Genomic DNA, 13,781 nt, shown 5'->3' on the forward strand with positions numbered 1-13,781 from the left:
TACACAGGAATTGATGCTGGGACCCTTGCTGTTTGTTATGTACATTAATGACTTGGATTTGAATAAAGTAGGTCTAATCAGTAAGTTTAGATGATGTGAAAATTGGTGGTGTTGCTGATAGTGAGGACGATGGTCTCAAGCTACATCTGATATTGATCAGCTGTTAAGTTGGGCACAGTAATGGCAGATGGAATTTAATCCCAATAAGTGCAAGGTGATGCATTTTGGCAAATATCATAAAGGAAGGAGACACAAAATGAATGATAAGTCCCTAGAGAGTACTGAGGAATAAAGAGATTTGGTATACAAATTCAAAGATCCCTGAAGGTGTCAGCAGAAGTCAACATGGTGGTGAAGACAGCATACAGGATACTTGCCTTCACGACCTGGGTTGTAGAATAGAAGCAAGGAAGTCTTGCTACAACTTTATGAAACGTTGGTGGGGGCAGAGATAGAATATTGCCAGCAGTTCTGGTTGCCACACCATGACCCTACTAATCTCCAGATACAGCACATTATCCTCTACCATTTCTGCCATCTACAAGCAGACCCCACCACCAGAGATATATTTTCCTCCCTCACCCCTATTGGTGTTCTGCAGAGACTATTCCCTCCATGATGCCCTCATTTGGTCCACGCCCCTCACCAACCCACTTTCCACACTTGGTACCTTCCCTTGCTGCCGCAAGAGGTGTAAAACCTCCCCGTTCATCTCCATCCAAGGCACCAAAGGATCTTTTCACACCTGGCAGAGATTTTCCTGCACATCCACCCACCTCATCCACTGTGTTTGTTGTGCTTGGCGTGATCTCCTCTACATTTGGGGAAACAGGATGCCACCTCGCACAGCGTTTCAGGAACATCTCTGTGACACACACACCAAACAACCTCACTGCCCTGTGGCTGACCACTTCAACTCTCCCTCCCACTCCACCAAGGACATGCAAGTCCTGGGCGTCCTCTACCATCAAATCCAAGCTACTTGTTGACTGGAGGAAGAGCGCCTCATCTTCCGCTTTGGGACCCTTCAACCACATGGCATCAACATCAACTTCATCAGTTTCCAAATCTAATCCCGCCCCCCCCCACCACCCTCCAAATTCCAGATCCAACCCTCCAACATGGCACCACCCTCTTGGCCTGTCCTACCTGTCCATCTTCTTTTCTACCTATCCACTCCACCATCCCCACCGACCTATCACCATCACCCTCCACCTGCATCTTCCTATTGCCTTCTCCCCCAGTTCCACCCCCACTCTCCTATTTATCTCTCAGCCCGCTTCCCCCTCCACATTCCTGATGAAGTGCTTATGCCCAAAACGTCGATTCTCCTGCTCCTCAGATTATGCCTGATCTGCTGTGCTTTTCCAGCACCGCACTTTTTGACACTATCAGAACAGTATGTTTGTACTGGAAAGAATGCAGAGGATGTTACCAAGCATGGACAGTCTCAGTTATCAAGACAGAGTGGGTTTGTTTTCCCTGAAGCAGAGAATGCTGAAGCAGGATTTGATTGAACATAGAACAGTACAGCACAATACAGTCCCTTCGTCCCTCAATGTTGTACCAACTTTTTATCCTACTCTAAGATCAAACAAACCAACATACCCTTCATTGTACCATCTACCATATGCCTATCCAAGAGTCACTTAAACGTGCCTAATGTATCTGACTCTACTCCTGCTGCTGGCAATGCATTCCACACACTCACCATTCCCTGTGTAAAGAACCTACCTGTGACACCTTCCCTAAACCTTCCTCCAATCACCTTTAAAAAATGCCTGCACGTGATATACATTTCCACCTGGGAAAAGTCTCTGGCTATTCACACTATCTATGCCTCTATTGCACACCTCTATCAAGTCAACTCTCATTCTTCTTGGCTCTAGTGAGAAAAACCCTAGCTCACTCAACCTTTCTTCATTAGAAATGCCCTCCAGTCCAGGCAGCATGTGGTAAATCTCCTCTGCACCCTCTCTAAAGCTTCCGCATCCTTTGTGTAATGAGGCGACCAGAACTGAACAAAATATTCCAAACGTGGTCTAACTAGGGCTCTAGAGAGCTGCAGCATAACCTCACGGCTCTTACACTCAATCTCCCGTTAATGAAAGCCAACACACCATACGCCTTCTTAACAACCCTATCAACTTGGGTGGCAACGTTGAGGGATCTATGGACAGGGATCCCAAGATCCCTCTGTTCCTCCACACTGCCAAGAATCCTGCCTTTAACCCTGTAATCTGCATTCAAATTCAACCTTCCAAAGTGAATCACTTACACTTTTCCTGGTTAAATCTGATCAGGTTGAATCTGAATCCAGGTTCCATCTGCCACTTATCGGCTCACTTCTGCATCCTGTCAATGTCCCGTTGCAACCTACAAAAGCCCTCCAGACTATCCACAACTCCACCAACCTTCATGTCATTGGCAAAATTACTAACCCACACTTCCACTTCCTCATCCAAGCCAATTATAAAAAATCACAAAGTTTTTTATTTTGGAGAATGTCTATCCCTGTTTCACTATCAGCCTCTCTGCCTCTATAATGCAATGTTTCTCTCATATTAGACAATAGGAGTGTGGTCAGTGAGCTCAGTGGCTTGGATGGTTGTTTGCTATACAAAGTTATGCAGATTCCTGTGCTGTCTTACTCATAAGACCCTGCCTTCTCAATTGCACCCCTTACTTGGTGTGCGGTGACCCTCAGGTTAAAATTACTAGCAGTCATCTCTCTTTAATGAAAGAGTAGCCTATGATTCACTGTGATAATGGAGACTTTCATTTTCCACTTTTTTTTCCTCTAAAGTTGCAAATCCCACCTATTTTCCTCCTTACATCCTTTCTGTATTAAAAATTCAGACTCATGCCTCATCTCCATTTCTAACTTTTTCATCGCCAGGATCTCACTGTTCCCTTTTGTTCAATAGTTTGAGGAGTCAGTTACAGGGACTCTGACCCAAATGTTTAATTCTCCTTGGTCGCACTGGAGGTGCCAAAGAACCAGAAGGCAGTTAATGGAGCTCCACTTTTCGAGAAATGTGGCAGATGTGGGTCCAGAAATTTCAGACCAGTGAGTCTCACATTCAGTGGGAGGGAAACCACTGGGGAAAATTCTGAAGGAGGGAATTAATCTTCATTTGAAGAGGCAAGTTTTGATCAGGGATCATCAGCACGGCTTTGTCAGAGGAAGGTTATGAATTACAAATTTGACAGAATTTGTTTCAAGGAGGTGACCAGGTGTGTAGATGAGGGTAGTGTAGTTACATGGACTTCATCAAAGTCTTTGACAAGCTCTTACAAGGGATGCTGATGAAGAAAGTAAAACACATGGGCTGCAGAGTATCTTGGCAAGTTGGACCCAAAATTGGCTTAATGACAGGAGATATAGGGTAGTGGTAAAAGTCTACTTTTGTGGCTTGAGGTCAGTATCCTTCAACATACCATAGGGATCAGTGCAGGGTCCCTTCATTTTTGTGGCATATGTAACTAAGACCGATTTTGCGATGAGATGATAAGTTTGTGAATGACATAAAGATCGGCCAGGTGGTTTACAGCGAGGAATGAGGTCTAAGGTTGTGGGGGGATTTCAGTGGATTAGTCAGTTGGAAAAATTAGTGGCAGATAGAATTTAATCTTGAAAAGTGAGAGGAAGAAGCAACAAGAGAAGAGAGTACTCAATGAATGACAGGACACTATGAAGGTCTGAGGAACAGAGGCATCTGGGGGTGTTTGTCCACAGATGGCTGGCAGGATATGGTAGTTAATAAGGCACAAGGGGCACTTGCCTTTATCAGTGGTTGCACACATCATAAGAACAGGGAGGTCATGATGGAGCTGTTCAGAACTTTGGTCAAGCCACAGCTAGCGTACTGCATATAGTTCTAATTACCACACAATAGGAGGGTTGTGGTTGCACTGGAGAGGGGATAAAAGAGATTCCCTAGGATGTTGCCCGGAATAGAGTATTTTACCTATGAAGAGAGACTAGACAGGTTTGAGTTGTTTTCTTTAGAGCTGAGAAGCCTGAGACAAGATGTGTTTCGAGTAGAAGATTATGAGGGGCATGGACAGGGTGAATAGAAAGCAGCTGTTCCCCTTAATTGAAGGATCAGTAACAAGGATCATAATTTTAAGGGGAAACGCAGGAGGATTAGAGGGGATTTCAGGAAATTCTTTTCACTCAGAGGGTGGTGTGAGTCTGGAATGCACCATTTGGGAGGCTGATTGAGGCAGGAAACATCACAACCTTTAAAGAAATACTCGGATCAGCAAATGAAGTATCAAAACATTCAAGTCTGTGGGCTAAGTGCTGGAAAGTGGAATTACTGTAGATGTAGAGTAGTTCAAGTCAGTGCAGACTCAATGGTCCAAAGGGCCTCTGCTGTACTATTCAGTCAAATGACACAGGATTCACCTCACCTTACACTTTGCTCTAAACAATGCAATAGTGCCTTGCATCATGCTCCTTGACCCTTTCCTTTGATTTGTCAACTAAACATGATGTACTGAATATTTACAAAATCTGTTCTCTTTTCTGCATTGCAGTGTGTCTTCCTAGTCAAAGTACAACTATAAGATGGATGGCGAGATGTTTCCGGGCTGAAATCTCTTCATATTTCTCAAGATGAAACATGGCACTCTCTGAGCATGTGAGGTGCTCAAAACACAAAACACAGGTGAATCAAAGTAGAATGACACAAACTGAGAGAAAAGCAGCTCCGTGATTTGGGATGTGATGCTGTGTAGATGCCAGGTGAGGCAGATGGTCGTGTGCAGGTGGAACTTACGTTCGGTTTCTGGGATGGAGCTGGTGATGGAAGAGCTGGTGGAAGTAATGGTGCTCATGGAGGGGCTCATACCATATGGCTGATAGGCTCCTGTCATGGCCGCCGTGTGTGACACCCATGCCGCTGGGTCGATGGGACGAATGGGCTCACCTGAAGGAGGATTAGAAATAGACAGACATCAATACTTTCACTGTGGTAGCCTATTTACGGTGTATACAATTTTACAGAATTTTAAAAATCTCTGGATGAATCAATTGAAGTGCATTGTTCTGCACGTATCTACATGCATCTATATGTGTGCATGTCTGAGTACCATCTTCACGCAAATAACTCACAAATTAACTAGTATTAAACTTTACTATTGAGCCAAGCTTATTTCTGTTGGTTATTGAGAAACCACATTCCGCGGGTCACCATTTGATCAGAAAGAGGACTCAATGGATTGAAGGTATCTGAAATAGTGAGGGACAAAACTGTTTAAATCCCTCAACTGACACCAACTACTGTCATAGGGAGAGATGGACAGACTAAAATCTAACAGAGGATGAGTTTACAGCTGGAAACTCAAATTGTACTCAATGAATTAAATAAATTATTGCACCATGTCTCTCACTGGAATTGAACAACAAATTACAGACATGCAAAATATTCAAGGGAGTGTCAGGTTACACACTGCGACTAGTCTTTATTATCGTGTTATACAGTGGAACCTTGATTATTTACAATCCACATTATTCATCATGTACAATTTCAATTATAAGCAAGGATTTTCAGGGGCTTAGTTAGCATCAAGACTATGCAATAGTAATGGTTGCAGTGTCAATCATCTCAGTGCCAGGACATCTTGACAGGAGATCAAAAGGGTAGTAATTTGAGGTGCTTCAGCTGCTTCATCAATGACCTTCCCTCCATTACAATGTCAATAGCGAGGATGTCCACTGATGATTGTATTTGTATCATTTTCAATGCCTCAGATCATGAAGAGGTCTGCCATTTAAGATGGAGATGAGGACAATATTTTTCTTTCTTTGGAATGCTCTTGATCAGAGGCCAGTGTAGGCTGGATATAGAGTCCCTATAGTGTGGAAGCAGGCCATTTGGCACATCCAGTCCACACTGACTCTCCAAAGAACAGTGTACCCAGACTCACCCCTCTACCCTATCCCTGTAACCCTGCATTTCCTATGGCTCACTGAATATCATTGAATATATTGAAGGCTGGGTTTTTAAACAGATTTTTGATCTGCTAGAGAATTAAGGATTATAGGAGGGCCACTGGAAATTGGAGTTCAGGGCACAATTATATCAGCCATGATATGAGCAGCATGGTGGCTCTGCGGTTAACACTGCCGCCTCAAAGCGCGAGGGATCTGGGTTCGATTCCACCCTTAGGCGACTGTCTGTGTGGAGTTTGCACATTTCCATGTCTGCATTGATTTCTTCTGAGAGCTCCATTTCCTCCCACAGTTCAAAGATGTGCATGTTAGGTATCCAGAGATGTGCAGCCTAGATGTGTTAGCCATGGGAAATGTAGGGTTTAGTGGGATGCTTTTTGAAGGGTTGCTGTGGACTTGATGGGCCAAATGGCTTCTTTTCACACAGTCGGGATTCTATGAGCTCATTGAATGGCAGACCAACCTTGGGCATGGAGCAATTTCTAGCAATGATTTGTTGACGGGAATTAGGGGTCATTGGCTAGGCTAGCATTTATTGCTCATTCTTAATTGTCCAGAGGATAGTCAACCACACTGCAGTCACTTGTAGACCAGGCCAGGTTAGGATGGCAGATTTCCTTTCCTAAAGGTTATTAATGAACCAGATGGATTCTTTTCATGTGATCCACATTTAGCCAGCTTTTATTCCAGATTTGTATTGAATCCAAATTTTTCCACCTTCCATTGTGGGGATTTGAATACCTTTCACAAGAACATTAATTTGCAATCCTCAGCTATCAATCCAGACATTACCACTATGCCATCACCTCCCATGGGAACCACCCTATTTCTTACTGTTTTACAAACACCTGTTACTATAGGGCACCAGGATTTATATTGGAATGCTGTTGACAAGTGTTGCCCAAAGGCATGAAATTTTTAATACACTGATGGAGACTCATTTTCTCACAAGCTTTTTTCTCATTCTTTCATCTTATTCAAGCCCATCACAAGATTGTAGAAGCTACTTACTTCTGGGGAGCGTGAAACAGGCGCGAGGTGTTGGGTCCCAGCATTTGGCAACAGTCAGTGTGATGGGTCTTAAGAAAAGAACACCCACATGTTAGGACTTCCACAAAACAGGAACTAAAACCCTGCTCAAGATTCCAGCAACTGAAAGGTTAAGTGAAATTTCAGGATTTCAGCATCTGGTCCTCTTTGAACAGCCTGACGGGTGCTGCCAGACTGAGCACAATCATGAATAAAAGGACCTGAGAGAAACAGATGAGTTGCATCCACTTTCTGCCACGTTGCATTCGGCATATTGAACACATTTCCCTGATTTAAGTTTCAGTGAACATTTTAAAAGAATACTTATTTATTTCCCGTGGGTTTGCACACAGAGATTTAAGACCAAATTGTTTCTCCCTTAGCTTGCTGTTATATTACCCCAATACCACACTAAAACGCAAAGAAATGAAAGCACTGCATTTATGTAGCACCACTCATAGCTTCAGGACATTCCCAAGTCCTTCCGAAATGTAATTACTGTTGTTACGTGGGAAAATTGGCAGATAAATAGTACAGAACAACTCCCACAGACTGCCTGATGATAACAATCAGAGACTTGGTTTTTAGTGAGGTTGGTTGAGGTGTAGATGCTAGCTACAACATTAGGGACAGTAATGCTTTTGTTTGCATTCACCTTCAAATGCAGGCAGGGTCACAGGATCATTTTTTCATCTGAAAGACAACACCTTTGATAGTGCAGCACTCCCTCAGCCCTGCCCAGGATTTCACCCATGATTGTGCGCACAAGCCTCTGGGGTGGGCCTTGAATCCACAACCTTCTAACTCAGAGACAACTGTGTGACCCACTGAGATAAGGCTGGCACCTCAACAAAGTCTGCGACCCACACCATGGAATTTCCCTCTTACCCTGGCTTGTGAACGATCTCTCTCAGAACTCGCACTGCGTCATCATTGCTCATGTTCTCAAAGTTGATGTCATTAACCTGAGATGAAGGAAAAGCTACAATTACTCAACATCAGAATACTAGCTGCCTCAGCAAGGGGAGCACTATCAAGGTGAACCCAGCATTCACTTATCAGTTTCTCGGCAGGACCTGTTAGGCGATGATGGGATGCAGCAACCCTGACTAATTCCCTTTGCCTATTCTCTGCTCACTTTTCTTGAAAGTGTATCCTTCTTTCTGGTAAAGAACCATAAGACAAACAGAGAAATGACATCACTGTCAGGGCAAATGCAAAATTGTGTGTAGGTGCAATAAGGGCACCCGGATGAGACGTGAACCCAGGTAGTGTGAAGCAAATAATAAAACTACCACATTTTGGATAAGCTTAGAATGTCACTTTGCAGTGCAGTACTTTGCAACCAATGATGAAGTGAGGTCATAACGCAAGAATGAGGCAGCCAATCTGCACACAGTGAGTTCCCATAAACTGCAAGGAGCTGGTTAGCTGACAATCTTCACATTGGTTGATTTGAACTCAAAACTATCGCTCATTTATGCTCGTGCATATGCCTCCCATGCATTTTTCCCACACAACTTCATTCTATTGTGTCACCTTTTGTGACAGATCATGGAGTGATGTTAGAATGAGAATTAGAATCCCTACAATGTGGAAACAGGCCCTTCGGCCCAACAAGTCCACATCCACCCTTCCCAGACCCATTTCCCCATCCACTATTTACCCCTGACTAATGCACCTAACCTACACATCCGTGAACACTACGGGCAATTTAGCATGACCAATTCACCTAACCTGCACATCTTTGGACTGTGGGAGGAAACCGGAGCACCTAGAGGAAACCCATGCAGACACGGGGAGAATGTGCAAACTCCACACACAATTGCCCAAGACTGGAATCAAATCTAGTGTTGTGAGGCAGCAGTGCTAACCACTGAGCACCATGCCACCCCATGTGACCTGATTTCCAGCACCTTCTTCCCAAGAATATTCTCTCTGGTTTCAGAGTTAATGTTTCACGCTCAGCCACCCCCCTCTCCCCCAGCTGGTAAGGAATTGTGTGAGCTCCGACTCGGGGACCCACCTGCAGCAACATGTCTCCAGGCTCGATTCTGCCGTCCGCTGCCACAGCCCCTCCCTTCATGATGGACCCAATGTAAATCCCTCCGTCGCCTCTCTCGTTGCTCTGCCCCACGATGCTGATTCCCAGGAAATTGTACTTCTCTAAGGGGAAGCATGTGGATGTCAAAGTTAGCACTTACAGTACAGAAACATTCACAGAATCATAGAGTCCCTACCATGCAGAAAGAGGCCACTCAGCCCATCGGATCGACACAGACCCTCTGAAGAACATCCCACTCAGATACAGACCCTCACCCTGCCCCCATAACCCTCCCTTTGCCATGGCTAATCCACCAAGCCTGCACATCTCTGGACACTATGGGCAATTTAGTATGGCCAATCCACTTAGCCTGCACAGCTGTGGGAGGAACCCAGAGGAAACCCACACAGACACAGGGAGAATATGCAAAATTTCACTGCAAATGGTCCTTGTTGGTATGTATTTTCCTCACCTCACCAGCCTCCTCCCACATTATTTCATCTTACCCTCTCAGCATATCCTTTGATCCCTCTCTTTCTGTTGAATTCTTTTACCTTCCCCTGAATGCATCATAGTCTCAGCCACTCCCTGTGGAATCAGTTCCACATTCTCTCCATCCTCGGCATTAAAACAATGTTTCTCTTTAAGTCATTGAATGAATGAGCAATTATCTTATGCTTACGACCCCTCGTTTTGGTCAGAAACATTTTCCCTGCACTTACCCTATCAACCACTTTCATAATTTTGGAGACTTCTATTTTGTCATCTCTCAGCTGTTTGGAAAAGAGCCCAGTTGTCCAATTTGTCTTGTTGGATAATGCTTCTCATTTTCTGGCATCACCATAGCAAATTGATATCACATCTATTCCAATGTATGGTTATGTGTGGTCTAAACAATTTTCTATACCAACATAATAGAACAATCTCTACTTTATAATTCCCTCTCTTTAGAAAGAATTTCTACTGCTGTGCTCGTTTCTTTTAAGCTCTCAGTACTCTACTATTATTTGTAATGATTTATGTGACTCTTACCTCAGATGGCACTGTTTCCCCCACTTTTATTATTACCTTTGACCAAAATGCGTCGCCTCACATTATCTACATAGAGTCATAGAGATGTACAGCACAGAGAGAGAGCCTGCGGTCTAACTCAACAGTGCCGACCAGATATCCTCAATTAATCTAGTCCCAAACCCTTCATATTCATTCACCCATCCAGATGCCTGTTGAATGTTGTAATTGTACCAGCCCTTCCCCTGGCAGCTCATTCCACAAACGCACTACTCTCTGTGTAAAAAGTTGCCCTTTAGGTCCCTTTGAAATCTTTCCCCTCTCACCCTAAACCTATGCCCCCTGGTTTTGGACTCCCCCACCGCAGGGAAAAGACTACGTCTATTGACCCTATCCATGCCCCTCATGACTTTATAGGCCTCTATAAGGTAACCGCTCAGCCTCCAACCCTCCAGGGAAAACAGTCCCAGCCTATTCAAACTCACCCTATAGCTCAAACCCTCCAACCCCGGCAACATCCCTGCAAGTGAAGCTCATTTGTCAATGTAACTCCCATCCTAAAAGTTTATTAATATCTTCCGATATTTTTGTCATTGTTTTCCTCAATACCAACCAGTTACTGTTAACAGAAATTTCAAAATTATTTTTATCAATTCCTAAGACCAATTTTTCAAAATGTAAACAGGCAACACAGATCCTTGTGGAATATTATGCCTTATCCTTTGCCTGTCTACACTGCTGCTCTTAACACAGACAGTTTGCTCTCTGTTTTGTCAACAGCCTGCTATCCATCCTGCTATCTGACCCTTAACACCACGCATTCTGACTTTAGCCATGAATCTAGCCGGTGATAACTTATCAAAGGCCTTTTGAAAATCCAAATACATTTTGTCCACTGCATTAACCTTTCCTGGCATTGCCTCAAAGGATTCAATCACTTTGTTCAAACATAACCTTCCCTTTTGGAATTTGGGCTGACTCACATTTGTTGCTTTTTTTTTGTTGCTCAATGTTTACTTTAACCACAGTTTTGTGTAAGGATTTCACTGTCTTTCCCAACACCAACATGAAGTAAGGTGATCTACAGATCCAAGCAAGAGAAACAGAAATTGCTAGGGAAACTCAGTAGGTCTGGAAGTATCTGTGGAGAGAAAACAGCATTAATGTTTCGGATCCAGTGAACCTCCTTCAGAAGTGCAGTGTTACACTGTAAGTATTACACAGCAGTTCTGAAGAGTGCTGTCAGACCTACTGAATTTCTCCAGCAATTTCTGCTTTTGTTTGCTTCAGATCTCTAGCATCTGCTGCAACTATACGAAACGGTGGTGCAGCCACACTTGGAATATTGTGTACAGTTCTGGCCCCATATTTCGGGAAGGATGTAGAAGCATTAGAAAAGGTGCAGAGGAGATTTACCAGGATGTTGCCTGGTCTGGAGGGAAGGTCTTATGAGGAAAGGCTGAGAGACTTGGGTCTGTTCTCATTGGAAAGAAGAAGGCTAAGAGGGGATTTGATAGAGACATACAAGATGATGAGAGGATTAGATAGGGTAGACAATGAAAGACTTTTTTCTAGGATGATGATGTCAGCTTGTACGAGGGGGCATAACTACAAATTGAGGGGTGATAGATTTAAGATAGATTTCAGAGGCAGGTTCTTTACGCAGAGAGTGGAATGCCCTACCTGCTAATGTCGTCAACTCAGCCACATTAGGGAGATTTAAACAATCCTTAGATAAGCACATAGATGATTTTGGGATAGTATAGGGGGACGAGCTGAGGATAGTTCACAGGTCGGCGCAACATCGAGGGGTGAAGGGCCTGTTCTGCACTGTATTGTTCTATGTTTGATTTTAGAGGAAACAAAAAAGAATTATTTTTACACTGAACTGTTATGAGCCAAAATGTGCTGTTTGATCAGGTGGTGGGAGCAAAGTTAACAGTAACATTCATAAGGAAATTACATATGTAGGAGAAAAGGATAAACCATGCAAGGTAATGGTGTAAGGGGTGTGGAACTAATTGGATAACCTTTCCATAGAATTAGCATGATGTGATGAACAGATTGCCTCATCCTGCATTAAATGATTCTGGATGGCATGTGTTGGCTTTAAAATTCAATCCTTGCACGGCTCCATCATTGTAACACATGCTGCAAAACTTTGCCCACACATTGCCCAGCACTTAACTTTCTAGCAGGATTAGTTTTGTCAAACAGCTTATCAGTTCCCACCACACCCACCTTTCCGTTTGCCCCTTCCTGCTGGAGAAGTGTGCACTCACCCATGTTTAAAGTGACGGTGATAATGTTGAGAGACATAGTGGAATCTGTGATACTACTAAACGAGGAGGACTGAAAAAGAGAGCAGAGACATAACTCAACAAATCCATCAGTTTCCAGTAATTCGTTCAGAGCAGGAAAACTGGTATGAACCCATCACCAGAACTTCTGTGAGGAACTGGTCCAGTGAATAAGATTTGCTGGATGAGTTGTCTGCACATGGACAGTGTACACAACAGCTCAGAGCAGTTCTTCTCTTCATGCCAGCTCACTTCCCACCTCCTCACCCTCCACATTCAGTGGGTGCCAGACAGTCTCAAGACTTCACCGTAGGGTAGACCTTTGCCCAGTCAGAATGAGCTTTGAGTAAAGCAATCCTGCAGTCGAACCAGTACCCTGTCTTCATCCAATGTCCCCAGTAATAGGCTCAAACAGGTCATAAACAGACGACTGCAAATATATACCCAGCTTACAATGTATTTGACCCCTGTCCTGTCCCTGTCCTGGGAGTATTTGATGGGGACAGTGCCATTACTTTCAGTTTGAAAGAGTGGCAGGAACTTTACCCAGTATCTAATCCCATGTTATACCTGTTCTGGGAGTGTTTGATGGGGACTGAGTTGAGGGAACTATACTTTCCATTTACTTCTCGTTTATAAGGCAGCCTTACTCTGTACCTAACCAGTACTGTCCCTGCCCTGAGAGTGTTGGATGGGGATGGTGTCAATGGAAGTTGATTTTCAGTTTAAAAAAATGAGAGAGCTTTATTCTGAATAAGCCCCGTGTCGTACCTGTCCAGGGAGCATTAGATTGGGACAGTGTTAAGGGAGCTTTGCTCTGTATCTAACCTAATTCTGTACCGATGTAGGAGCATTTGATGGTGACAGATTTGAGGGAGATTTGCTATGTGTCTAATCTCCTGCTTTTCCTGTCCTGGAGCATTTGATGGGGACAGTAATAAGGGAGATTTATTTTGTATCAATGCCAGGAGGGCTGGCTGGTGATACTGGGTGCCTGACAATGTAAAGTCTTTGACTCCACCTGTATTAACGTTCTACAATTTGTTGTGTACATAAATAGTGGACTTCAGACAACAGTTTTTGAGGAGTTTGTTACACTAAGAGACAAGAAATCCACCCACCCTCTCAATCCGGGGAATCCGCTGTTTCCGTCGCCGTCGCTTGTGTCGTCTCATGAGTTTGGATGAGTTGCTTTGTTCTGTGGAGCTGCTGAACCTGTAATGGGAGTGAGTCACATAAAGGCTGAGACAGATTCGGAGCTCAAACAAAATTCCTCATCTTCAGACTAGATTTGTGTTTATCTTTGGTGAGAAACTGATTCCGGCTGGAGATACCACTCCCTGAATGCAGGAAACTCTCTGATCATCTCTCCTTGCAGCCAAAATAAGCAAACAGTGGGTGACAGGCCAATCCCATACCTACTCTTGATCAGTTT

The 13,781-nt window shown here is 43.9% G+C and overlaps 1 protein-coding gene across 1 annotated transcript in view; it reads right to left on the reverse strand.

Annotated features, from left to right (window-relative positions):
- LOC132821800 (segment polarity protein dishevelled homolog DVL-3) overlaps positions 1–13,781 on the reverse strand; it is a 121,857-nt gene that overhangs the window by 17,096 nt on the left and 90,980 nt on the right. The window contains exons 6-11 of the mRNA XM_060834604.1: positions 13,468–13,561; positions 12,329–12,398; positions 9,018–9,157; positions 7,880–7,956; positions 6,974–7,041; positions 4,788–4,937 (exon numbers count right to left, since the gene is read on the reverse strand). Of these exons, the coding sequence (XP_060690587.1) occupies positions 4,788–4,937; positions 6,974–7,041; positions 7,880–7,956; positions 9,018–9,157; positions 12,329–12,398; positions 13,468–13,561 (599 nt within the window). The remainder of the gene's footprint in view (positions 1–4,787; positions 4,938–6,973; positions 7,042–7,879; positions 7,957–9,017; positions 9,158–12,328; positions 12,399–13,467; positions 13,562–13,781) is intronic.

This window comes from Hemiscyllium ocellatum, chromosome 13, assembly GCF_020745735.1.
Source record: "Hemiscyllium ocellatum isolate sHemOce1 chromosome 13, sHemOce1.pat.X.cur, whole genome shotgun sequence".
Taxonomy (NCBI): Eukaryota; Metazoa; Chordata; class Chondrichthyes; order Orectolobiformes; family Hemiscylliidae; genus Hemiscyllium; species Hemiscyllium ocellatum.